Genomic DNA, 27915 nt, shown 5'->3' with positions numbered 1-27915 from the left:
AGGGAAGAGGCAGGAAAGGAAATTATAACCTGCACACTCACACAATAAATCACAAAAATATGTGCAGCACTGAATCTTAAAGTTTCCATCACAATCAGGAATATTTTTATTAGTAAAGGGGCATTCTTAATATTCAACATACAATTACAATGAATAAGAAACTCTGAAGGGGAAGATGGGTATAGGAACCTTTTTTCCAAAGGAACTAGCTGCGACTGCCCAATAAATGTAACACAAGCTCCTCGTCTTCGGCCAGCGACAGGCCAGTGTCCAGAGGAGCTGCTGTGGACTCCTTCCTGGGCTTCTTTCTGCCCACCTGTGTCTGCTGTACTTCAACATCACCATCATCATCCTCACTGCTGTCGCTGCTGAAACTTCTCTTCCTGCCACCATGGTCTGATGAATCACTGCAAAGACAAAGACAAAACAAGAGTTAATGTAAAGCTGTGAAACCAGAATAGAAGGGAAAGACCAGCTATATACTGTATACAGGGGAAAGTGGGGTAAGATGTGCCAGCGGTGTCACCCCATTAATCTAGGAAAATGCACACATTTTAGTCATGTAAGCCTATATATAGCCTATTAACCTACAATTGCTTTAGCATAAAATCATTTTTCCATATTGTGTACAATGAGTTTTTCCTGAAAGTCTTTGTTATATACACTATCATTCAAAAGTTTGGGGTCAGTAATATTTTTAAATTATTATTTTAGATAATTATTTTTTGAAAGTGTCTTGTGCTCACCAAGACTGTATTTATTTGATAAAAAAAAAAACAGTAAAAACAATAATATTTAAAAGAATTGAAAAGAACTGTTTTCTACATTTTTTAAATGTAATTTATTCCTGTGATGGCAAAGTGGTTTATTTTTTATTTATTTATTTTGTAGATTAAATTGTTTTTCATTTTCAGCAGCCATTACTTTTCTTCCGTGTCACATGGTCCTTCAGAAAACAAAGGATCATCAGAAATCATCTGATTTTGTGCTCAAGAAACAATTTTATTACCAATGTTATTTAACATTAATATTTGTATTATGAATGTTAAAAATAGTTGTGCTGCTTAGTATTTTTGTGGAAACTGCGCTAATTTTTTAAAGAATGGAAAGTTCAAAGAACAGCATTTATTTGAAAAAGAAATCTTTTATAACATTATAGATGTCTTTATTGTTTAACAATTGAATGCCTCCCTGCTGAATAAAAGTATTCATTTTGTAAGATTTTTTTTTAAACTACTGACCCCAAAAAAGTTAAAGAAAAGGTAAAAACCTTTTAAGAACCTACCTTTAAAAAAAAAAAAAAAAAAAAAAAAAAAAAAGTTTAAAAATTGTTTCACTACATTAAAATATTCTGAATATCAAATGTTGCTTGGTTGATTTATGGATTTCTTTGAAAAGGGTACTGAATTATTGAAATGACCATCAAAGAATGTTCATAATTTTAATTAAAAACACCTTGCTTTAAAAAAATGCTGCTTTTTGAGAAGTCTAATTTTAATGGCTTTACCTTCAAGATGCGGTCTTTTAATTTCAGTTAAAAGAGACATTATATTTGCTTTATATTTTGTTTTACCTCCATCTTACTCCATCTCCTACTTGCAAAAACAAAAGATCCTGTGATGTGCTACTCTTACTTAATCTTTTAAAGACAGCCTGATGCGCCACAGTGTTTGTAAAAGCAATAATTTGAGATGCATCTGGGAGGCGTTGACAATTCCAACCATCAACATGCATCTAGAGGTAAAGGGCTTTTTCAATGTACCGGCTCATGTGGGTGACCTTGATAGCCAATGCAGACAATTCCCAACTTAATTAAATGAGTTAAGGCTAGAATGATGCACTCATGCACATCCAGGGCAACGAATACTATTAAAGTCCTGTCAAGAGACCTTGAGGTGTGAAAAGCAGTCCTCTGGTCTGATTTATAGCAAGAACCAAAAATTCATCTATTTTGTAAAGGAAATGTTATTGGACTTTCACTAGAGCTGCACAAAAAATTATTAAAAGATCACAATCTTGATTCAAACATCCATGTGATCTTATTTTTAAATGACAACGATTCTACCATGTCTAATAAACCTTTGACAAAATTACACCGGAACATTTAAAATCTCACCCAGGAAAGCAGTTATCATGAACCGCATTCGGGCAGGCTAAAAGCTGGCGTGCTAATGCGTGCCAGGGCCAATCGCATTTCCACTGTCACTTCCTGGGCTTGATCGGGCCTCGTCGGGGATAACATCCAGGGTTTTTTGGCCCGCCGAATACCTTTGTCCAAAGCGGGCCATGCAGCTCGGCCTTGAGGAGTGGTTACGAACACAGGCGGAGTTTATCTGAGTCTTGAGACGTCAGCGCCGCAGATGATTTCATATACAAGCTAACATATTTTTGCGTATTTGTGCCCGAGTTATGATCTAGTAGGGATCTCATCTAAAGTTGGTTCTGCACAGCTTTTCTACATAATTAAACCGTGAAGAAACCAGGAAGGATGACAGATCAGCACAGAATTTAATTAAGTTAGAGGGTCTTAAATGGTCCTAACTTAATTACATGAGTTAAGACTTAAGAATTGTGCACTCATGTATATCCAGGACAACTAATATCATTAAAGGCCTATCCAGAGACCTGGAGGTGGGGAAATCTATGCTCTGGTCTATAGCTGTCAGGGTTGTATCTAGCACACATCATTAAGTGGTTAAGGGCTTCTGGTCTTACAAAGTTTTAAATCACAGGCTATGTCCAGCCAGCTCAATGACTCAGGATTAGGGATGTGCAAAATTATGTCTTCAAAATCAACTAGCTAAATAAAGCACCTCTGGTATATATATAAAAAAAAGCAATTATACAAGAGTACACTATTAGTTTTTAAATATTTCTATCTTCAAACTATTTAATAATTATGTAAACATTTTCATAATTCATCAACAGTAGATAATTTGCAATCGTCAATCTCATTCCAGTTCAACCTATAGCATGAGTTTGGTGCGTGGCTACTGTTTCAGGCGGAGCCAGAGGGTGTTTAGCCGGTGTGGGACCATGGCTGATGCGTTACATGGGGTTGAGACATTCAATTCGGTTACAGAAGTGCAAGCCAAATTTTGCTCTGCTTAGACCTTCAAAGATGAAACAAGCCATGAACACATCAAAGCGAACAGGGCATTGCGATGCAACGCGCTACAATGGACACTTCAATGTCATACAGCATTATCATGCACCCATTAAGAAAGACAAATGTTCCAGTTATATAGTTTACTTTGATGTGTCCAATGTAGAATGCCTCAAACAGTTGTGGCACATAATATCAAAAAATGTGCCCGGTGCAGATACGTTGGATGGGTTTATTATAAGCGAGACGCTCGTGTTCGCTCTAGAGAGAGTGTTAGGGTGTATTCACACCTGCCTTGTTTGGTTCGATTGAATCGAACTCTAGTTCGTTTCCCCCCTTGGTGCGGATCTTTTGGGCAGGTGTGAATACAGCAATCGAACTCGGGTGCGGACCAAACAACCGAACCGAGACCCAGCTGAAGAGGTGGTCTCGGTACGGTTCCAAACGAACTCTGGTACGGTTCGTTTACGGTGTGAACATGAACCGACCCAATTGCAAGAAAGCACTGCGCCTTTGAGTTAAAAGGCTTCCGTAGTCGGAGATTTTGGCATAATGGTTTGTGTTATTGTTTAAGTGCGAAAGAGAATTCCATTCCGGCGCGCTGTCTGGCCACACGATACTGTTGCGAGTCTTTCTGCGCGCCGTGTGTGCGTCATTAGAATGGAATGAATGAATGAGTGTGTGCATCAGGACATTCACATACAGCGCGTTCTCTTTAGTCTAATCGCGCATAGATGCAAAAAAAGCTTTTGCAGTTCATGTATTGTAACTATCGTTACATTATAAGGATGACGCTGCATTAAACTGGACAAACTTAAATCGCAAGCGTTAACATTGACAGCACTTGTTAGCAGTAGCCTATATACAATAAGATTCTCATTATTTGAATGTGTGAACATAGCCCCTCTCTATGAATCAAAACTTTATACCTTATCCGTCTTCTGCGCAGTTTCTTCATATTGCGTTTGTACAGAATAACACAAAATTAGTAAAATAACAAATATTGCAGTACGAAATATCTCCATGCTGAGCCTTTTTTGCATTTCCTGATTTCCCTACTTGAGAATCCTTGTCCAATGAATGGACGACCTTAGCACACGTGTGGTTTTGTTGACAAATTTTGGTTCACTTGCAAAAAGAGCAGTGTGAAAGCGAACCGTACCAAAAAAAAAAAAATAATAATTATTATTTGGTCCGGACCAAAGCAAGTGAACTATCGGACTTTCCTGGTGTGAATACACCCTTAGTCTTACTTATGACACATAGCAACCAGGGTTTCCGTTGTCCGTTAATTACCGGACATTGGCTGGGAAAAAAATGAAATGTCCGACAAAATTTAATCTCTCCGGTCAAATTGTCCGATTAAAATTGCGTAATAATCCCGCCCGCCTAACACAATATGAATTTGAGAATAAGCCTAAAATGTATAAAGCAAAAATACACCGACCTTTGGCTATGTTATAAAGGAACAGGCTCTACCGTTTGAAAGTTATTAAACAACATCACATGCTGCATTTCAAATAAAGCGCACGCCTAGAACGGCTGTATCGAGACGTTGTGAGACGTTTCAAATATGGCCAGGCTCAGGCAGGCTAGCCTTAAAGGAACACTCCACCATTTTTTTTATTTTAGCGCTAGATCTCTTATTTAATAGCGAACTAAATGAATGATCTGCTAGTTAACTGGAGATGTTTTATTTATTTGTATTAGGTACATCCGTGCCTCAATGTTTCAAAAAGTGAATGTGTGTGAAACCATAGTAAAAAACAATTGGTGTTGATTGGACGTTCATGTTTTTTTCCGTCTATTTGAAAGTTAGGCTAATAATAACATGTTGCATTCTATACGGCCTGATTATGTCATTTTTTAAGTTACATAGCCTGCCTCCAGTTTTCCTCAACTTGACTAATTAAGAGGCGATATTTGACCGGCATATCATCAAAATGTCCGTTAAACGAAACCTCTGCCGGTCACTCTGACCGGCACCATTTTTTTCTAGCGGAAACTCTGATAGCAACACAGCTAAAAGTATCCCTAAAATGTTGGACCGTTTATTGAAAGTATCCGTAAGAGCTGCACCTGCAATGTTTGAGTTGGTGGAGGGTTGACTCGCGAAAGGAGTGCAACTAGTGTCGAGAAACTACATATGTTACCCTTTAAAACCTCTTCAAATTATAGTTAAAACTTTTGTTATGCCATTTGAGATTTTTCTGAAAAAAAAAAAACATCACTTATTTTTATTTGCAAATATGAGTGAAATGCTGAGCCCTGTAAATTATGACAGAATTTTTTATTTTGGGTGAACTATCAGTTTAGGAACTGTGTATTGGTTTAATTTTGATTATTCGTGCAGCCCTAGTTGTTGAATCCCCTCCTTTGATCTGTTAACTGCTGTGACAGGATCAATGAGTAAGTCAGTTAAACTTGAGAATGAATAACTGAGAAGAGAGTCGTAAATGAAAGACCAGATCAACTGATTCATTCACAAACATTGATGCTTTTCACATGAACCTTCTTCATTAACTGACCAATCATTTATTTCATTGTAACTCAGCATTCCTTGTGACTGCACTCTCCCTTTTAGAAATATTCCCAAAGACTTGAACAGCATCTTGCTAGTCTGGATGCAAAGTACTGGCAGGGGCAGAGGTGAGACAGCGCCAATAAGATCCCATTAGATTTATGGGAGGGGGGTATCTGTCAAGACAGCAAAGCAGGAAGACAGGAACCGCAACAGGAAAGAGCTCAGGGTTAGTGATGCCTCTGGCTCCAGTCCCGAACAACAGCCTTCGATATGACGGAAGAGAAAGTGGTTGAGTGAGCCAAAGGAAGAGGAAGAGAGAGATTTATCAGATTTACAGCGCCGGAGCCTCTCTTGCATTCGGTAAGTGTAGCCATGCAGTAAACACCCCGCACCAAGTCATTAATCAGAACCACTGCTCCTGTCTATGCCGTATCACCTGCACCGCTACACCAAGAGTGTTTGTGTGTGTCGGCGAGCGTCCTAATGTGCGTACACGAATGACAGAAAAACAGAGACATAAAGGTGCAGGCCGACAGTTGGAAAGATCAACGCCAAAGGAGAACAGAGGACGTGATCAGGCTTTACAAGAAAGACAAAAAGCGAGTGTTAGAAACAAAGAGTGTGAGAGTGCCAAAAAAATACATAACGTATGGTCCTACCTCTCACTTTAAATCTGGATGTAATTATGCATTTTATAGATTCTCTACAGACAACTAAAGGATTAGTGCCTAATGCTGCCATGGGGAAAATGAATCATCATGATTCATTTTCCCCTGTAGAGGGATTCCTCCTCTAAGAGGCAATTCTGCAGCGGACCTCAGTACAAAAAGAACACCGGATCAGCATGCCTGAGCCTAATCGAAGGCTACAAACTCAATACAAGCAGAGAGAGCTGAGAAAGCCGAGGCGGTAATTAAGTATCAGAAGAATCAATTCCTCATTTCGGAATAATTACGGCCTCATGATGTGGTGTCAGACTGATTGGCTTGATTTACCAGTGTAATGGTTTTTCCACTAACACAAAACACTGCGTACCCTTCGCAATGCAATGATGATGGGAAAATATGATACTTGGTTCCACTCTCAAATATAGGGATTAAATTTGAAGCTGTACACAATTAGAAACTTCATATTTTAGAGGATCAATATCAGTTAGGCCATGTCCTGTGCCTTTTTAGTGCTCCTAGCTTTTCACAAAAAACTCAATCGGCTTTCATTGAGATGAATTTCAGAGCTTTAAAATGCAGCACGACCTTTGAAAATGATGAAAGTCATTCATGTTGTTCACAAAAGCTTCATTCTTACCCATCTTCCTTGGAGGAGGACTCCGATTCACACACTTTGTCAGGGTCAGGAAGGCTGCTGGGATCAAATTCTTCATCAGCACCCGACAGGTATGCTACCACCTCTTCATCCTCATCCTCATCATCGTCATCAGGAGCAGCAGCTGCTTTGTTTTTCTCCTGTGTAACAGAGGGAATACGTACATTTCATACTGTTTTTTTCAGATTTATCCTTGTAATATACCAGATAATAAGTATAAATACAGAGTATATGATATCTTTTGCAATTAATATTTTCTTTCCCATTCACACTTTTGGGATTTAGCCTGATTACCCTTGTGATTTAATTTTAGAAGTCAGTGCTTAATATAGGTTTAATCAGGGTCAAAAATGTTTTGTGATCCCATTTGTAGTCAAAAATGCATGTTGCCATATTGCATTTTTAGTGTAAATACTGATGCGCCCCTGACGCATGCTGATGGATAGCCAACTCACCTATAAAAAAACCATTGTGCAAAAAAAAAAAAAAAAAAAAACCTCATAAAACAGCAACAAAAAAAAAAGTGAAAAAATAGTACTTTTAGAGGTACAGCAGCATCTCACTGGAGCATTACATTAAAGGAACAATTTATCTACCCCTAAAAGGTGCATATTAGTACCTTAGAGAATAGACTACCATGATAGGTACATTTAGAGAGAAGTTACAAAGTTGTCCCTTTAACTTAAGGGTATTGTCCCAGTGACAAGCTGTTGTACCGCTAAAGGTAGAATTTTTGCACATATTTTCTGAGTGTATTCGAGTCCAGCTGAGCAACTGCCTTTGAGATAAAGGCTAATGCTAATGGATAGATCTCTCCAGGTATTCTAGACCTTCTTGTGGCCATTGGCAGTACTTCTCATCCTCTTCAAGCGACACCTCTCCCTAAATATGTCCACTCTTTGATCATTTAGAACCAAATAGTGTCCATTTTTTTCAGTGGTAGCGTTGAAGGAATCAATTCCAGCTCGGTCTCTGTTCTTTAAAATTACCAAGAATCTAACAAATCTGACCCTGTGCCGGCAAAAAACAGGTTTATTTTCCCACTGGCCTGCTCCACCTTCAGACTGACTTCTTGTGCCCTCAGGCAAGCTTCTTAAACCTGGTACGGTTTGTCTGACCCTGTGTTCTGATCTTTTCTTCTTTAGTTTAGGTAAGACATAGAAAAATGAATAGCTGTGGCCAGACAGCAATTTCTTCCTCCTTTTCTTTTCCTTCTGGACTCTTTCTACACCCACACTGTGTACATTCAAATAAATACAGTACTACGCACATCTAAACAGAATTTCATAGATACAGATATTAGGTATAATAGATATATACCTAGTTTGGTAGAAAATTAATTTTCTGCATCAATCTTGTATTGTAAAATGAAGCATACAAATTGAACTGTGGTTGGTCACTTCACACATCAGACAATGTCTTCCTGTCCAAGTTGGGTGGCACTTTGACTGAATAATCTACAATGTAGACCAGCCTTTTGCTGTCAAAGTTTTGGTTACAAGGGACTGTGTATATCTGTGCTTGGACCTGATAAGGGGTCTGTTCAGGTACAGGATACTCAGCATTCAGCAGAGTTTCTGCCTGTGCTGTAATCTAATCATGCTTTGTAAGTCCTATTTGAATTCTGCTGACAGACCTGCGCTTTGAACAGACCAGTCTATGTGCACTGAATAACGCCAGAGTATGAGAACATAAATATAGTATAGTTAGTATAAAACTCTCTGGAATAAAGCAAGAACTTCAAACAAAACTAGAGCAGACAAAAAGAAAAGGAAAATTAAAGTATACATTATTCTCTCAATAGACATTTACATCGATAGTCTGGCGTTATAATTTATTTGCTTTTGGTGTACTGTGGAGTGGGTAAAACAGTTTTTAATGGCAGGCTAGCAGTTACCGTTGACTTGCGCTAGCCTAGCACTGGCGAACTATGCAACTGGAAGGACTGGATGAAATTATTTGAAAACTGTCTCCACTGATAAATAACACCCAGGCTAACTTGGAAATGAGGTCCGATGTCCAAAATCCTGAACCACCCCTTTAAGAGTATTTTTAATCAAATAAATGCAGCCTTGGTGAGCAGAAGAATTTCAAAAACATAAAAAAAATCTTACAGAGCCCAAACTTTTGAATGGTAGGCTATATGTAAGCTGTAAATAGTGGATTCAGGCATTACATTAAATGTTACAAAAATATAATTCTGAATTATAAAAACATTATTTAAATTTATGTAATATTTATTATTTAATACAAAAGGGATTTCTGGGATGCTGGTTAGATAGATGCTGTCAGAAACATTTTAATATCCAATATTGGCTGGAAAATATATTATATAGCCTAAGTCATATATATATATATTAGTGCTGTCAAACGAGTAAAATATTTAAACGCCATTAATCGCATTAATGTCATAGTTAACTCGCGATTAATCGCAATTAACCGCACATTTTTATCTATTCTAAATGTCTCTTGATTTCTTTTTGTCCCATTATTTTTTCTCATTTTAATGCTCTTATCAACATGGAAAACTGGATCAGCTTGCTTTGTGCAAATGTTTTTTATTGAAAACAACATTGACATATACTGTGTTCAATTTCACACTAACATTCTCACTTGGAGCAAATAATCTCTCACACAATGTTACACTGTCCATCAATAAAAGGGTGAAAGAAATACTGACGAGGTCCTGATATTGACGAGGGGGCGGAGAATTCGCATCAGCTGTGTGTGTTTGCTTGGCCATCATCAAGTGGTATTTCAGACTGGACGTGCTGCGATGATGATAGCTCAGTTCACAACGGCAAAACACACAGATCACTTTGGTCTTGTCATTGGAATTTGGCAACTTTTTAAAAAGTAAACTTTCCATTCAGAATCTTATTGACATACATTTCGGCGTCTCGCGCTCGTCATCCACTCAAAACGTAACGTTAACCAACTATTTGGCCGGCTCGCAAGCCTAAACAAGTGTGTGCGGCGTGCCTGTTGTTTTGTTTCTGTTCTAGCTAGATCCGCTTGCGCTTTGGTCGACGAAGCAAGCCATTGAAATGAATGGGTTTCATAGCGCATGCCGCATCCTGTTGCAAAAGCATGTGAAAAAAACTACAAAGTTTTCTAGGCCAAAAAGACAGTTAATCGCGCGATAAAAAAATTGACGCCGTTAAAATGGGTTTGCGTTAATGCTGTTAATAACGAGTTTAACTGACAGACCTAATATATATATATATATATACACATACATACAATATGACATCAGTATATACAGTGTATCTCTAAAATAAATAATATATTCACTACATACATTTCCATGATTTAAAAAAAAAAAAATGTATTTGAAAATGTGCTCTCTGGAAAAAAATATATTTTGGAAAGGTAAAACTGAGAATTTTGAAGAGAAGTTCAGTAAACAGATGGTGTGATATTAATGAATATCTCTGTGATGACTGCCACCGATTGAACAACAAGACTTTGAAAGGTACATCTATTTCCTCAAACTGACAGGAAATGAAGCAGCACTGCTATCTGTAACAGCATATGCTGTCAAAAGGGTGATTCAATAGCTCTCTAAATTAATCTGGACTACTCATAACGATGGACAGATCGACCACCAGTCAGGCTGTTAAGTCGAAGGAATGAATGAATGCTAAAAGAGCGCTGAGATTCATTGTTAGGGAGGTGATGAATAGTCTCGAGTTCTTGGACAGTCCGCTGCATTGATCAGATGACAAACGAGAGGAGAGCAGCAGCTGCATTTCCATATGGATGCGCAGAGCTCAATCCCCCAGCGAGGACAGGCAGAGAGAGACGGGACACATGACAGCTGCCAGCCTATGAATTATGGGCTGTCTGCGGGAGGGAAAGGCCAGAGACTGAGGGGCATCTCTCCCCTCTGACTCCCTGTGACAGGAATTCCTCATTTCAAATCAGAAACCATTTAATGCGCCTTTGAAATCATCAAAATTGCTTTAAAACCTTAATTCACGTACACAACCAGCACTCATCATTAATATCTAACTAGTTGTTACAGCTTTCCGAGATGACTTAGGGATCCGGTTGACATACCTCTTTTTGCTGTTTGTTCGCTTCCCTCCGAGCTGCTTTCTCCTTCAGTCTTTTCTCCTGTTCAAAATAAGAGATAAAAGAAATAGACTTAATAAAAAGCTGCACTATACTCAGATTTGGTCATGGCACAATATCATAAACATGTCAAACAGCCAGAGGTGGAGATTATTACATACGACTCAATTTAACTTTAGTGCTCTGCATTTCTTTTGGAGAGAGATTGAAGAGGACTTGATGTTTGTCTTGTGTCACTTTCTAATATGAAGGGTGACTGGACTGTCAGACACAACTATACACATTACTAGTGACTCGCAGATGTCTGGGAGACGGGAAATATTAAGAGGTTGAGGGTTGAATGGAAATCAGAAAACTGAGTGTGTAATAAAACCAATGTCAAGTGCATTTCATTGGCTTTTCATTACTTTCGAAATGTCAAATGATGCTAAATGTGGTAACATATCAATTGGTTCACTTGGATACATCATTGAACAAATATCAGTGCCACAGCATTAAAGTCAGATACAGCGGTAGTTTGCCGTTAAATATGTCTAAATGTTTTGTATAAAATATTAAACTAATACTTTTTAAAGACAGATATCATTAGTTAGATCACTTTAATCAAAACATTTCAAATAATTTCACTACTGGTTTGAGCAGATATTATCATTTTTTGCCATGTTCCAGGGTACGCTTGTGGTAAATTGAGGTAATTTATTAAGAATAAATATTGTTTTAATTCATAATTAATTACTAGGATTTACCCATGTACTCAAATAAAATTTCCAACCAGTCAGCCTTTGTTATTTTCTCTTATTTTTACTATGGTATATTTTATTAATAATACAAGTTAAATGATGAAATACATATATAATAATAATATAGCTGCAAGCAGCAATTATCAGGGCCAAGCACAAAAAGGAACAATGTGACGTAAGCAATAAGCAGCTAAAGATGTTTTTAGATTATTTTAATCAAAATGGCTAAAAAAAAAAAAAAAAAAATCACAAAAACAATCACTGTAATATGATTAAATTGCTTATCACTTGATCAATAAGTGGCGCTGTTATCAAATTATTATGGTGTGGTCAGTGTTAGGTGACCAATATGCAAAGTTTGGACTCAATATGCCAAATAGTTACCGCCAAAGAATTAGTTTGGCATCATGCCAACAAATTTGTTGATGCGTTACTCGAGAACGGACTGGTCTATCGAAAAGCTTTTGATAACTTTTTGCCAACATGGTTTGAAGATGATCTGAGCCAATTTTGGTGAAAATCAGACCAATGGTCTGTTCGAGCAAATATGCTATAATTGGTATCATTGTTCTCGGCATGACCCAAGGAATCTATCAAGTTTCGTTAAAATAGGCAAAATTAATAAAAAGTTATTAGCATTTTTGGAAATGTCTTTAAACTTTGAGTAAGCTCAGCTTTTTGGTTTATCAAAAAACCTTTGATAACTTATTGCCTACATGGTCTGAAGATGATCTCATTTGATTTTCATGAAAATCTGAGCACCTGTCTAGGAGTTTGAAAAAGTAGATTTTGGGAAATTTTTCATATGATGTTATATGATGCAATCGATTAGACTTGAGCAAATGAATCAGAGGAAAACATAAATTTGTTTCTAGCCCTTACGGTTCAAAAGTTATTAGCATAAATGTAAGTAAAACTTTGGACAGTTGGTGGCGCTAGAGGGATTGAGTAAGAGACTCCAAATTTGCTGTGGTAAATGTTTGGACTGACCTCTGTCAGTGAGCCAAATTTCACAACTTTTTACCATATGGTTCTATGGGCTGCCATAGACTCCCATGGCAGCAGAAAAAGAAGCAGTAGACGACGACTAACGGATACATACACCACACCATTCGGTGCTTGCCTGGCCCCTAAATATACAGAAAGGTCTAATTCATTTTCATAAACAGAAAATATCATGACTTTAATGACAGTGTCGTATAAGCTAACTCTCGTTTTGGTCGATCGGATCACAAGTAGATGAGGGAGACACATTCCCTGGTGTTTTAATCCGTCTCTTTTGTCCACTTTCGACCACTTTGGTCCTGATTTCTTCAAGGGGAAGGCCTTTGGGTAGGTAAATGTATGGGCCTTTTCAGAACTTTCGATCTAATTGATGAAATAAGTTCACGCAATTTACATATGAATGCAACCAGAGACGATGGAAAAACATACGAAGAGCAGCAGCTTTCGTTTCTGCTCTGATAGCCCCAAGAAACGCAGAGTGCGTGTTAGAATCAGGAATGATGAGAGAACATTGTGCTTGGTACTTGGATCCTCAGCCGACAAATCCCGTCTGGCTAGTGCACTTACCATGTATGTATTAAATCAGTAGGTGGACAGTGGGCGGTCTTTTGTGGCTGTGTGAAGGCATTTGACCTCATGAGCGTTTCCACCAAGACCGCAATCTGGTCTAATGCGTTTTCCACTACCTCTGGAAGTGGTCAAAAGTGGACAAGCTCAAAACGTTTTAGACCCCGTTTACACCAGTATTTAGTGTCTTCCACTTGTGATCCAATTGACCAAAAAGCCTTAATACCAGGTGTAAACAGGTTCTTAGATATGCCATTAATATATATATAAAAAAGTTATATTAAATAAAGTTTAAGCATGAGCTTGACCAGAGCATACCTGAGAAAGCCATAAATAGTTCACTCTATAAATAGGTTACCATCCACCCACAGATCCACAAGGACACCATGGTACTTTTTCATAACAAAAATATCTTAGGAGGTCTAAGGACTAAGCCTACCCTTAAAGTTAGACAAAGTTAGACTACCCTTAGAGTTCCTGACACGTCACATATGCAGCAAAACCCATCAGCGGTTTTAAAGGAACAGGAAAAAGTCTAGGCGTTATGTTAGTCTCTGAATCTAACAGGGCTCAGTTACAAATGCTATTATGCTTGAGTAATAAAGACTCCATGAGAGAATAAAAAATAAATAAATAAAGTCAGTGTGTCTGATTAATGAGCATGTGCACGTATCTGATGGATTACTGGGTAGCTGCCTCTCAAAGTCTATGACAGCACTATGACTAAATAAATTAGAATGGTTAAGCTTTTCACAGGAACTTTCACAGACACACGACAATGTGTTCTGCGTTCTGCCTCGTATCTTTCAGAGAAAAAAAAATAAAAGAGGAGTTTTTACTGTATGCCAGTCTTCATGTCAGCACTTGACAGCACTGGCAGGAGAAATTGGCAGGAGAGACTGGCACCAACATGTTTTTATTTTAGTTTTTGCTTGGCTGAGAAGTGAAACACATAAAAATGTACTATCCTGGGTTAACATGAACAATAACATCTCTTTTAAAATATTCTGATATTTTAATATTCATGGCCAATTAAAGTCAGTGTAAAATGAGTTTGCAACCCTTTTTAGTAACACAATTCTGAAATAGTATATTCGATGAGACACAATTTGTAAAAACCAATTTATTTTATCTATTGGGAATACAACCTGACCAGATATTATAACATTGGCTAAATAACGGTTTGGCTACTGGGGAACATTGTTGTATCAGAGATTATGCTAAACAAATGTTTTATTCATTGAAATGACGAGGCAAAAAAAAAAAGGCATTACATCTTATTTCATGCTAGGAATGTGCCCGAAGCCTAAATCCAAATTCAGGCATGGAAAATGAATAAACCATTCTACGGAGCCTCTAAAGGGACATTGTTAGGCTTGCTGTGGTAGTCGGTTACATTACAGTACATCAGATTTAACTTATCACGTGAAGATAGTAAGGAGGGAGGATTTGGTGCGCAACAGATCCTGGGTGTAATTGACAAATATCTTACCTTGTAAAATGTTTGGTCAGTCCTGCCGCTCCCTATACAAAGTATGCATTCAAAAGCGATTTCAATACCCGCATATTGATAGCGGCTCCCTGATGCCTGCAAATTAATTACCCAACCATATAATTGCGAGAAAACGCAAAGCACTGAAATATGTTTTTCTTCTATTTCATTTCCATCACCAGTACCTTTAGGGGCTCCGTAGAATGCATTATTTCCTTTCCAAACATAGTATTTGGCTTCAGGCTCATCCCCATTTCACACTGACTTTAATATTTGTTTTTTCAATGGATGATTCTTTTGGTTAAACAGAGCCAGATAGCCTAGTGCAAACTGGCAGATGGCCTAGTGCAGAGATTGCAGGAACTTTTTTGTCAGTCAAAGCTCTAACCAAAATATTTACTTGTACCCCCTGAGACTTTAAGTTCATATTTGGGTAATTTAACAACACATTTGCATATGCACAGTTCTTTGATTTAGGTTATTGGTTAAATGCAGGTAAACAAATGATAAATTATACATTTTTTACTTCCTCAAAATTAATAAATATGTAATCTTTTAGAAAACATTTAATTTTGATTGATTTTATTTTAAAATATTTATTTAACAATTTAAATGTTTATGATTATTGATTTTATTTTAAAATATTTATTTAACAATTTAAATGTTCATGATTTAATTAATTATTTGTTTTTATTTCATTACTATTTTAGGAAACTAACTTTGGGCTTTAACTGGAATGGAGAAAGGCCAGTCCTCATCTGTGTCCAGTTATAGGAATAGAAACCATTATTTTTGTGCTTTCCCAGTCCCAGCGATCGATTCCAAAAAAAACGAATAAACTGAAAACTGCATCAGACGTAAACCAGGGATGTGCTTCACCAAACTTGACTCTTAACAAGAAAACAATCTCCACTGGAATGGTGCAAATAGTGTAATTTTGCCAGAGAGAAATCCTTTAAAAGCTTGTCCAATACTCAGAACTACAGTAATAAGTCAGAGGCCCAATCTCGAACACTAATGCCTGGAGCTTGAAGCCTCTCTGCCTGCACAGGTATCTCAGTTATTTTCGATCTGCCTGAACCTGCGAGAGCACCAGCCACAGGGCCAGAGTGTCTTTTCGATTGCCCATTGCCCTCAGCTCCTTCAATATTACTTTAATCTGAACACCTGGAGCTGAATACAATGAATCAAAGGCCTCTCTGAATCATTTTATTAAAGGAGGAGCCACATGGACTTTAGCATGAACCAGGAGGATGGAAAATATGATGGTATAGTTGATCTCACCCTGTGTTTCTCCTGGATTTTACGGCGGTACTCGATCTTGTCAAACTCCTGGTCTTCTCTGCGGAGTCGCTCTTTGGCTGCTTCCACGTTAATGCCAGATATCTCTTCGTCCTCCTCTTCATCTGGTACCATGGTCCTTTGCAGCGGAGGCCACTGCTGCACCTCCTGCACACATATATCACAGTTCATTTACACTGCGTTTCATGACTATCCCTCACATATGAGTTCTGATAATACAAACCTTTCCCTCTTCAGTGAAGATCTTCTTAGTGTTGACCTTTAAGTTTCTTTTATGTATTTTCTTTGCATCTTTGAATTTGGACTCCCTTTGTTTGTTATTCTTGGAATTAGCATCTGAGCCCTAAAGAAAGAAAAACATGTTTTACATAACCATATGTAATCATAAAAGCTGTCTTTTCAAACTCCCTGGAGCCAAGATTAAACCTACTGAAAACGAGAATTCATAAACAAGCTCCGGAAGCAGTTCATTCGATCCCTTCATTCAACCAGGGCATTGACACCCAACACCACTCCACACTATTGCTTTCTCCTTTGCAGTCATTAAAGTTGAGTGCTGATGACATGTGAAAAGGTTCAGATCTTGAAGAAAACCACTTTCCACTTAACTCCTCTGAAAACTAAAAAAAAAAAGGTACTTGCTCATCTGCACTTCCTGCACTTCTGCACAAACCGTAACAGCCTTTAGCCTGATCACATAATTTTGAAAAAGACTATAGACGCATCATTTTGAAAAAGACTATAGACGCAATAGTATATCTATAAAAATTAAAATCAAATCATTTACATGGTTCTGACTAATCAATATATATTGACAATTGAAAACTGTAAATATTGTTTTATGTCAATATTTTAATTGATTTTATTATTAAATATTATGCAGGGTTTATATTATGCATGTTTTAATTAGTTGAATAATTTTAGGGCATGATAAAATCTATTGTGTGTATGTGTGTATATATATTGTTGTCACACTACCGTTCAAACATTTGGGGTTAGTACGGTTTTTAATGTAAGATGTTTAAGTCTGTAATGCTCAACTAGGCTGCACTTCTTTACAAAAAAATAAAGTAAAAACAATTCTGTGAAATATACTGTACTGCAGTATTTGATTGTGAAGCCTAAAGACAAATCAGGTAATTTCGACATGACTCACAGGTCCGCGTCTCTCATAAACTTGCCAGGTCTGCACAGGAGTCATGCTGTGTCTCGGAGGCATATTGAGAGAAGTGTTACATAATTTAGCATGTCCTGATATCTGCAGGCCTACTGAAACAACAAGCTTTGAACGCAAAAGTGCACAGAACTTGAATAGAAGCCCTCCTGAATCACAGTGCAATGGATAAGCTGCATCTCAATTATTTTCCTCTTTTAGAGTCAAGGACTCATTAGAATATGCAGGTTTACAGCTGAAGTGTATAATTTGTGATTTGGTATGATGGATACAGGAACATCCTGTTAAGATATAATAATGTATTTAGATTTTCCTGCATGGAAAAATGTGACTATTACTCTATTACATGGCCAAAAGTATGTGGACATTTCCTTCTGAGTAATAAATTTAGCTATTTCCGTCACAATTATTAACAGGTGCATAAAATAAAGCATAGTCATGACATTCATTTTGAAATGGGACCCTTTACTGCTGCCAGTGAGCACAAAGCGCAGACCATCAGAAATGTGGAATAACTGTAATGACACCAGACGTGTGTTGTTTATTTACCTCATCGTCTTGGCTTTCTTCATTGGTATTGAACACGTCTTTACGTTTGACAGTCAGCAGGTCCAGATCGTCGTCCTCCTCTTCTTCATTAAAGCCACATAGCAGAGCTGCAGGCTTTAATGTCTCCTCCTCTTCTTCTTCTTCTTCCTCCTCAGACTGTGAGGACTGAGACTCAGCTTGTTGTCCTTCGAGTTTGGCTTTGAAGCTCTGCAGCTCATCTTCAGACTCGTGTCCTGCAGCACCGCTGTCGTCCTGCGCACCTCCGCTCTTTTGCTGCTGGGTCTTACTGAGGAACCGGACCCGTGGTGCCACTGCCAAACCCATTGACCTGACAGTGATGAGATCACACAAAAATGAAATCGAACGATCAAAAGCCTTTTTTTTTGGTTCTTTTATGAGAACCAAATTTTTTTTTAAACCTTTTTTTAAAATCAGAGACAGTTTTGGCCAAAACAACAACAAAAGTTTATAAAAAACATATATATATATAATATATTAATAAAAGCTAAATATTTAAAAAATAAATAAAAAAAAGTTACATGCTGTTTTAAAAGAAAGTAACTATTCAAATATGATTATAATATGACTGCTGAATATATATATATATATATTCCCCCTTTTAATAAATAGATAGAAATTTGCCCACATGAAAATAATTTACCGTTTGTAAAATGTATAGTAATATTTTTTTTTTTAAACAGTTACATGCTGCTTTAAAAAAAACTGTTCAAATAGGACCATAAATATGACAGATAATTTTCAAAATCAAATAGAGACAGTTGTGGACAGGAAAACATGAGGAAAGAGAGCCGAGAATATAGACACTAACCAATGATTTTTTTTTTTTATTACGAATGAAAAAATAAGTATTAAACGGTCTCTTCAAATCAGATGGTGAAGGTTTCTTTTAGGAGGATTTAATTGCATAACAAAGACACATAATTTTAAAGTACTCATGCGTTTGTTGAAAGAGGACACACACGCAAACACATTTACACAGAAGACAGCTGGTACTGGGCATTACTTCACAGCATCCACTCACATGGCATATTCTGGGAGTTTGAGCTGGAAAACATCAAAGACATCTTTGTTCTTCATCAGATAGACTGAGCGGAGGTAGGACACAAAACACTGCAGTTGAGAGGAGGGGAAAAAATAGAAGAGGTATTACAGAGGATAAAATCTGAAAACTTATCCCTGATAAACACATTAGTGAGAGTGCACAAGCAGGCGTTTTGCCCGATTACATTTCACGCTGCTCATCTCTCTATAATAAGCCTCACAAAGCTCAGTCCCGAGCGTGGGGCAGACAATCAGATTATCCTAAAAGCATGGCTCTGCTCTACAGTATAACATCAACCTTCAGTGTTCAAGTCGAGGTGTGACAGACTGCACAGGAAGTCAGGTCTCCTCTTTGACCTTACCCTCTGCGCCCGCTCCTTTTGGTCCATCTCCTGCGCCAGGAAGGCTTCCAACTTCTGCTGAACTGACACCAACTTCTCTGGGTTCACTCTGAGAACAAATTAAAACAAACGATTAAGTCAATGGCCTTGTTTACACTTGGTATTACAATCTGTGGTCAAGGCAAGTATATATATCTAAAATGGATATACAATGTATACTGCTTAAAAAAATAAAACAGTTTTAAACTGTAAAAAATAAAAAGGCTTATTAATACTTAGTTTATTAACTGATATCAAAAACAGTTTATTAAAAATTAAATGGTTTGTAAAAAAAATCATATACATATAGATCACATATATTGTATATATCACACATATACAATGTATATGATAATAACACACACACACATATATATATATAAAATAAAAAGTAAAAACCCATACAAATAAAAAATATTTTATATTCTTGTATTATTATGATGTTATTTTTATTATATTATATATAGTGTCTGATAATGAAATATATGTAAATAAATAAAAGTAGATCATGTAAAGCACACAAATTGACATCTCAGATACTCAACTACAGTAACAATGACTAATAGCAAACATAAAATCAGGCCGGTGGAGACTGCAGTTTCATTCTCTCAGCAGATATCACTGATTATAATGATCACATGAATTAAACTGCCATCTTTTGTTCTCAGCATGCACATTTCTTCACAAAGACCACGCATTCAGTCTCTGCATAATGCTGATGAACCAGCATCCAGAGAAGAAACAGGCCACATTTCACACACAAAACTAAACATTTCCAAAGCCCATCTTATTTTCACTGTGTAATCACACAGGAAAGAGCAGCTGCACTCACTGGATTTTGTTAATGGGAACTTTTTTCTCTTGAAGCTGTGCAATCATGCCTTTTTCCTCCGAGGGCAAAAGGACCAGAAGCGCCTCACCTTCCTCCTTATACCTACAGAGAAATAGAAAGTTAAAAGAAATAATTGCACTCAAAACATGTCCTCTTTTCTTTGACACAGAAAACAAATATTAGCATTCAGGTTTGGAACGGCATGAGTAAATGATGTCAGATTTTTTATTTTTGGGTGCACTATCCCTTTAAGGTCCCACTGGGTGGTCTGCTGCAATACAGGCCTCTCACACAAAGATGTCTTTTTTTAAACACTCAACTCTATGAGTGCTCGCGTTAAAGCTTTCTGCTGAGGGTGGTGATCTATGAAGGGGAGTTACTGAGGATATCGATTCCACACTGAAAAGACAAGTATAGCACAAAGAAAATAGACAGCTTTGGTGGACGGCAGGTGTGTGCTGTCTCGCTCTAAGCGTTGAGAAACTTGACATGTTTCTGTAGCTAGACTGTAGAGCCTAATACTTGCCCTCAAGGTGAAACTAACAAGTCAAGCCAGAGTCCAAAAATGGAACTCAATAGTTGAGCTGGCATTAATCCATCATGGGCAGTGTCGATAGACAAATCTGTACAGTGGTTGAATATGAATTATCAGTGCAAGTGTCAGAAAACCTACTGTTTATTTGAGAAATATATAAAACTAGTTATATATTCTAGTGTGTTTTTAAGAGCATCAAGGAATAAGAGCACATATAGAAGTCATTGCTGTCATTTTAAATGAAATGTTTTATGACAGCAATGACTTCTATATGTGCTCTTATTTGCACTAGAGTGTTTACAGTTGTAACACTAGATGGCAGATTTGATCATTTCCTCATCACTTCCATATTCTCGATCCATATGGAAACAGTGTTGATCGAGAATATGGAAGTGATGAGGAACAGATCAAATCTGCCATCTAGTGTTACAACTGTAAACACTCTAGTGCAAATGCAATTCCTGTTAAGATTTGTACAATGAGGTTTCAAAATGTAAAAAAAAGTTTATAATACAGTGTATCAGGGTTACCTGGCAGCTCTGCCAACTCTGTGAATGTATGTGTTTGCATCTTCAGGACAGTCAAACTGAAGCACCCAGTTCACAGCAGGGAAGTCTAGGACCAAAAACAAAAATGTTCAAATATGGCTGTCAATCAAACTGAATTCTTTGTAGGGCATGCGGATTAATACAATTTTAAACAGATATTCAAAAACATTTGCTGAGATTTGTAGTCAATCAACACAATAAATTGACAGCACTAGTTTCAGTCATTTAAACCAATATGGGCAGATGTCCACAGAACAAATTTCCATTACCAAGTCCTCTGGCAGCGATATCTGTGGCAAAAAGGACTGCAGAGGTCTTGCGGACAAAGTCATTGTAAACCTCCACCCTTTTCATCTGCTGCTGTTTCCCATGCAAAGCAAGTACGGAGATACCAGGACGTAACCGGCAGAAGACCCGGAACAGATACTGAACCTGAACATAAGAAGAAAAAACAATACATCTCAAAAGCATTACACAACTACTAATAAAAATAAATAATTACATTATATAACAGAATTACACTACTAGTATTCATAATGACCATCCTGAAAATAGATTTGTTATTAACCATTTTAAAAGGAATTAAGTTATAACAGCACACACAATAATTCAACAGGGGTTGGACAATGAAACTGATTTAGACCACAATATTTTATTAGTATGGTGTAGGGACTCTTTTTGCGGCCAATACAGCAGCAATTCATCTTGAGAAAAGACAGATAAAAGTCCTTCACAGTGGCCAGAGGGATTTTGAGCCATTCCTCTTCCAGAACAGCAGCCAGGTCACTATAGATACTTGTGGAGGAAAACTCCTCTAAAATACCACAAAGTGACTATTTAGATCTGGTGACTGAGCAGGCCATGGGAGATGTTCAACTTTTCATGTTTCATGTTCATCAAACCATTCTGTCACAAGTCTCGCAGTGTGTACTGGTGCATTATCATGCTGTTACACGGCACCCCCTTCAGGGTACAATGTTTGAATGGTTCGGTAGTCCTTGGCCATCAAGTACAGTAGGGAATGCCATGATATTGGAGGCAGCCCAAACCATCACTTATCCACCTCTGTGCTTCACTCTGGGCAGCAACAGTCCGGGTGTTAAGCCTCTTCAGGGATTCTCCACACCGTAACTCCCACGGATGTGGGAAAGACAGTGAAGGTTAACTTAATATTGCGAAATATTTTTTCACCATATAAGTGGTTTTATTGTATTTTTGATCAGATAAATGCAGCCTTGGTGGGTATAATTGCCTTCTTTCAAAAACATTTAAAACATCTTACCAATCCCTAAACATTTGAACAGTATTGCAAGTTATTTTTTAAAATTTACACAAATTCTAAAATACAATATTATAACAAATTTCCTATGTATTCTCTGAGAACATACACAGTGATGAACTACAGAACAGAAATAGTTTGAGCACTTACCTCTTTGCAACAGGCAAAGAAGACTATGATCTTCTTCTGAAGGTGACTCCTCAAAAATGAGAAGAGCATGTTGATTTTCTGGTGCAGCTCACACACCACATAGTTCTGTTCCAGAGTTGCAGGAGTACTGCAGAGAAGATTAGTGTAAAAGATCTGCATGCCCATGATGTCAAAAAGCCACTGACATTAAGAGCAAGCTGACTGAACCAACTGACAACACAAATTACTATAAAAATCACGATCTTACCTGAACTTGGCCTGCTCATGGACCGACACATACTCTGGGTCCTTCAGGCTCAGTCTGGCCAGATCTTTGACAGACCTGGTCTGAGTGGCGGAGAAGAGAAGGGTCTGTCGTGTTTTCGGGAGGTTTTCAACAATGGCATTGAGTGTGTCAGCGAAACCCATGTCTAGAATCCTGTCGGCTTCATCAAGTACTGCCGTGGAAGAGGATGCATGTCATGTTATTGAAAATAATGGGATGAAAATGAGACCTGTCCTGCACACATATACACCACAGTTGAAACGTTTGGGGTCAGGATGCACGGAATTGATCGAAAGTGACAGCAAAGACTTTTACATAAGATTTCTATTTCAAATAATGCTGTTCTTTTGAACTCTGTATTAGTCAAAGATCATGGAAAAATGCAGTTTCCACAAAAATATTAAGCAGCACAACTGTTTTCAACATTAATATGAAATGTTTCTTGAGCACAAAATCAGCATAGAATGATTTCTGAAGCACAATCATGTGAGCATTTTTTAAATAAATGCAGTTGCTTGAGCATAAGTCTTTCAAAAACATTAAAAAAATATCATCAACCCCAAACATTTGAACAGAAGTGTATTCACTATCTAAACATCATCTTACCAAGCATGTGTAGATTTGAAGCATGAAAGGTGGACGTCTCGTCCATGTGCTGCAGCAGACGTCCTGGGGTGCAGATAATGATATTTGTGCGATGGATCTTCTCTGATTCACCTTTCAGATCCTGCAGTCATTGACAAATAATAATCAATTATTACACAATAAAAAAAACCTAGATACAAACATGCAAGAACCACGCCAAACACTAAAAACTAGCGAGGCACACCTTTCCACCAATTATAAGGCCGGCAGAAAATTCATGGTTCTTGCCGATCTTCCTCAACACCTCAAAGGTCTGATAGGCCAGCTCTCGGGTGGGAGAGATGATGAGAGCGCCGAGGCCGTCATCCGCAGTCCACTGTTCACGATACAAGCACTCCAAAACCTGGAGACAGTATTAGAGAGGCTTCCAAATTAGGTTTGAATTCTGAGTAACACTGCAGAATGAAAGAACTCTCTTATACCCAACCAAGGCCGCATTATTGGATGAAAAATACAGTAAAAACACTAATTCTGCCAAAAATGATTACAACTGCAATATATTTTAAAATGTAATTTCTTCCTGTGGTACAAACTTGAATTTTCAGCATCATTACTCCAGTCTTTAGTTTCACATGATCCTTCAAAAATCATTCTTATATGCAGATTTGCTGCTCAAGAAACATTTCTTATTTTTATCAATGTTAAAAACAGCTGTGCTGCTTAATATTTTTGTGGAAACCAGGATACACTACCATTCAAAAGATTGGGGTACGTTTAAAAAAAGAAGTTTTATTCAGTAAGGACACATTAAATTGACCAAAAGTGAAATTTATTATAAATAAATACTTTTCTTTTGAACGTTCTATTCAATGTATTCTTTCTATACAAAGACATCAGTTTCCACAAAAATATTAAGCAGCAAAACTGTTCAAAATAGACAATATTAAGAACCATAATTACGAAAAATAATTGATAATAATTGAGCATCAAATCAGCATATAAGAATGATTTCTGAAGGATCATGTGACACTGAAGACTAGAGTAATGATGCTGAAAATTCAGCTGTGCCATCACAGGAATAAATGAATTTGAAAAAGTATTAAAATAGAAAACAGGTCTTTTAAACTGTAATAATATTTCACAGTATTTTTCTGTATTTTTGTTCAAATAAAAGCACAAGAGAATTATTTTAAAAACATTTAAAAATAAAAACTTAATTATTCCAAGCTATTGACCGGTAGTGTACATATTTCCAAAAAAATTATATAAATCTAAAACAATATTAATATAAACAAATTACCTTTTATATATATATATTTTTTTTTTTTAATTTTTTACAATTGTGTCCATATTAACACACCTATCTAACTTCTTGAAAGAATACTGGGTTGCGCTATTTAACAGTAAGTGTACTACTCAGACTGTAAAAAAATAGGTACTACTACTTAACGAAGAAAATACTGGGTAACATAAGGTAACTACATGGGTTAAGGTTAGGTTTATGCACAGGTTCAGGGTTAGTACCTAGTTATTAATCAATTATTGCAATTACTGTAATAAGTACATAGTATGTACATGGGGAACATGACTCTAAAATAAAGAGCTACCGAATAATGTTACTTACCAAGTTAAAACTACAACAAACCTCAGAGGTGTATTGCTTACCGGGATGAGGAAGGCCAAAGTCTTTCCAGAGCCCGTCTTTGCAGCACCAAGGACATCTTTACCTCGCAAAGCAAATCCAATAGTCTGCCTCTGAATCTCTGTGGGCTGCCTGTACTGAGCCACAAGAAGACCTAATGACATGATCAAGATCATTATTAAGGTCAAGAAGACATAAGTGAACGTATAAGCATGCAAATAAACAAGATTGCTCACCTTTCAGAGTCTTTTTTGAGAGTGGAAAATCAGAGAACTTAACAGCCTCTTTGGAATTGATCTAGGAAAACAGTTACTCATGTCAAAACCTTCACAAGTAAATCAAGTGGCATGTTTTAAAATGGATTGGGTGTATTAGGACCTCAGAAAATATCAAAGTGATGTATCAGATGTAGCATTTAAAATGCAAGATGCAGACCACTGAAACACGCCTGAACACTTAACATGCTTAATCAAATCAATCCAAATCCTTGATACGTTAAGATTTCTATCAGTTATGTACGTACACATATATGTGTTTTGTCCCAGGCCTCAAGAACCAGTGACCACTGAAAAAATATGTTTATGTGAAGACCTGAGCTGAAAGGCTTCCTGACCAGATACAACTATCAGCAACACTTGAAGCATGTCCCACAATATCCTAAGGACTAGTAAGATTTGTGCTTGTTAACATTCTTCTTAAATGTCAACGGTTTACACGGTAACTGATCTATCTGTCAAGCCAGATGTCACAACAGGTAAATAAACACGTGGCAGCCCCTAGAAACAAGCAATAGACGCCAGAAATGCTTCATAATTTCAGCAGATTCAAATATCTTACCTCCGAGTATTTATTCACCAGTCTCTGTATATTTTCTCTCTCCACCTCCCAGTCGCGTTTCTTCCTAGTGGTCTGTTGAGCTCGTTTGACTCTGGTTTTCGTTTTATCGTATTTCTTTTTCCATTTCTCAAAATTCTTTACAGGGTCATCGGTTACCTTTTTCTTCTCTTTGTTATTTTTCTCCCGCATTTTCACTATATTTCGTAGACTAGGTCGTGTGTGACCAACGTAACAACACGTGAATGTTTACTTCGTGAGATGTTTTGCTCGCAGTGAGCGTTGCTGGTTAAGTGAATCAGCGCCATCTAACGACCCGGGGCGGTGAGACACTTAATGACCTAAAATGATGCTATTGGCAAGTAAGCGCTATTCAAATAATTAATATTTTACACATTCCATTCTATTTGAACCTTTTATACATTTTATAAATCTACTTATAGTCTACGCGAAGAGATCATGGTATGGAAGAATGTAAGTTATTATTTACATCATGGGTATCTTGGTCTAATGGTCCACTATAGCCTATCTCAGAAACAGTTGCTTTGTGGATATTTTTTTCATTAAAATGTAAAAAAAGATCATGTTGTATTTGCTACTATAAGTTTTGTGTGAGTGCTGTTCCAAATATCAACAAAAAATATAACATACTGTACTATACATATGATAAAGATATATTATTGAATGTAATATTCTTTAACTAGAACTAGGGGGATACAAAAAGATTAATTGTAATGATAATACTTTTAACAATAACGTTTATTTAATAAAAACACATACATCGTGTATACTGCTTCAAACTGTTTATTTGCAAACCAAATAACAATCTTCTTCAACCAGAAATGCAAACAGCAGTAATCGGGAGGGTGAAAGCAGAATTTCAGTAAAGCATAACCATCCATTGTGAGTGAACAACGCGGTTCTCATTAGCAACAGGCTTCTCTGATGAGAGTAATAATATCCTTTTTTTGAAACAAAGGAGACATTTTCATATCTTTAAAATAGTATTCAGTATTTATACGACATCATTTATACAGTGTAAAGGCACTATGCCTCGCTCTGTCTCTCAGATATAAACATATTTACATAAATATAAAACAGAACAAAAATACAAAAGGCAAACCCGGTCACCTCTCTCTTGTAGCAGATTTCAGGCACTTTCCTGTAAACTCAAATCAGTGCAGTTGAACAGCACATCTCGTAGTTTCTAAAAATTACATTTGAAAGCCTGCAATAATCAGAAAGCGCTTTCTTGCAAATTATATGTACTACATTTATATATTGTGTCAAAATCATGAATAGTAATCTCACATTTATGCCATACAGTCAAATCTTCAGCTCATACTCTCAAAAGACATTCATACAAAAAAGCCTTCATCGCCTGTGTGAATGTTACTAACATAGGGCTCTTTAAAATGACATACTGAATGATATCGTAAGATCATATATCAAACAAGCAAAATGCTTTGGTCCTTGGAATGTGTCTAACGTATGTTTTAGGGAAACTCTTTCTCTAAGATAAAAAAACAAAAACAAATCTCATAGCGAGGCAACTACAGGCTTTAAACTCTTTTCCACTCTATACTCACATCATTTTACTGCTATTCTTTCTTAAGACTCACAGCACATTCACTCAAGTACTCTTGACCCCTACTTACTAAAGATTCCCTACTTGTCTCTTTCCACAGCAAAATTATTTCAATTTTGGTTAAACGAAATAAACAAAAAAGTACTCTGGCAGAACCTACTTTAAAGTAGGTAAATTGAGAAATCCAGTGTGTCATTACAGTAACAAACAAAAGGCTCCTTGCGTCACAAGTGAAGAGTTTGTCTGCTCATAAAGCATTTGCTGGGATGGGTGTCTGTTCTATGGCAAGACCTTTAAAACAGATCAGAAATGCTTTTCTCCCATCCTCTGTAAAGTTATATGCGTGTGTATTACTA

General features: G+C 37.0%; 1 protein-coding gene across 1 annotated transcript; it reads right to left on the bottom strand.

Moving 5' to 3' along the window:
- Nucleotides 1-70: 70 nt before the first annotated feature.
- Nucleotides 71-26254, bottom strand: ddx10 (DEAD (Asp-Glu-Ala-Asp) box polypeptide 10). The gene is made up of 18 exons (XM_056237081.1): nucleotides 25975-26254; nucleotides 25374-25434; nucleotides 25161-25291; nucleotides 23740-23898; nucleotides 23517-23637; nucleotides 22893-23082; nucleotides 22646-22772; nucleotides 21486-21648; nucleotides 21199-21283; nucleotides 20134-20235; nucleotides 19284-19371; nucleotides 18902-18990; nucleotides 17860-18187; nucleotides 16360-16479; nucleotides 16119-16283; nucleotides 11016-11072; nucleotides 6936-7093; nucleotides 71-407 (listed from the first exon to the last, which is right to left on the bottom strand). The coding sequence occupies exons 1-18, from the start codon at nucleotides 26161-26163 to the stop codon at nucleotides 206-208; spliced, it is 2535 nt and encodes an 844-aa protein (XP_056093056.1). The 5' UTR covers nucleotides 26164-26254; the 3' UTR covers nucleotides 71-205.
- Nucleotides 26255-27915: the final 1661 nt, after the last annotated feature.

Source organism: Rhinichthys klamathensis, unplaced genomic scaffold (genome assembly GCF_029890125.1).
Source record: "Rhinichthys klamathensis goyatoka isolate OS25496 unplaced genomic scaffold, OSU_Roscu_1.1 h1tg000477l_1, whole genome shotgun sequence".
NCBI lineage: Eukaryota > Metazoa > Chordata > Actinopteri > Cypriniformes > Leuciscidae > Rhinichthys > Rhinichthys klamathensis.
This window is presented reverse-complemented; position numbering and strand designations above follow the sequence as displayed.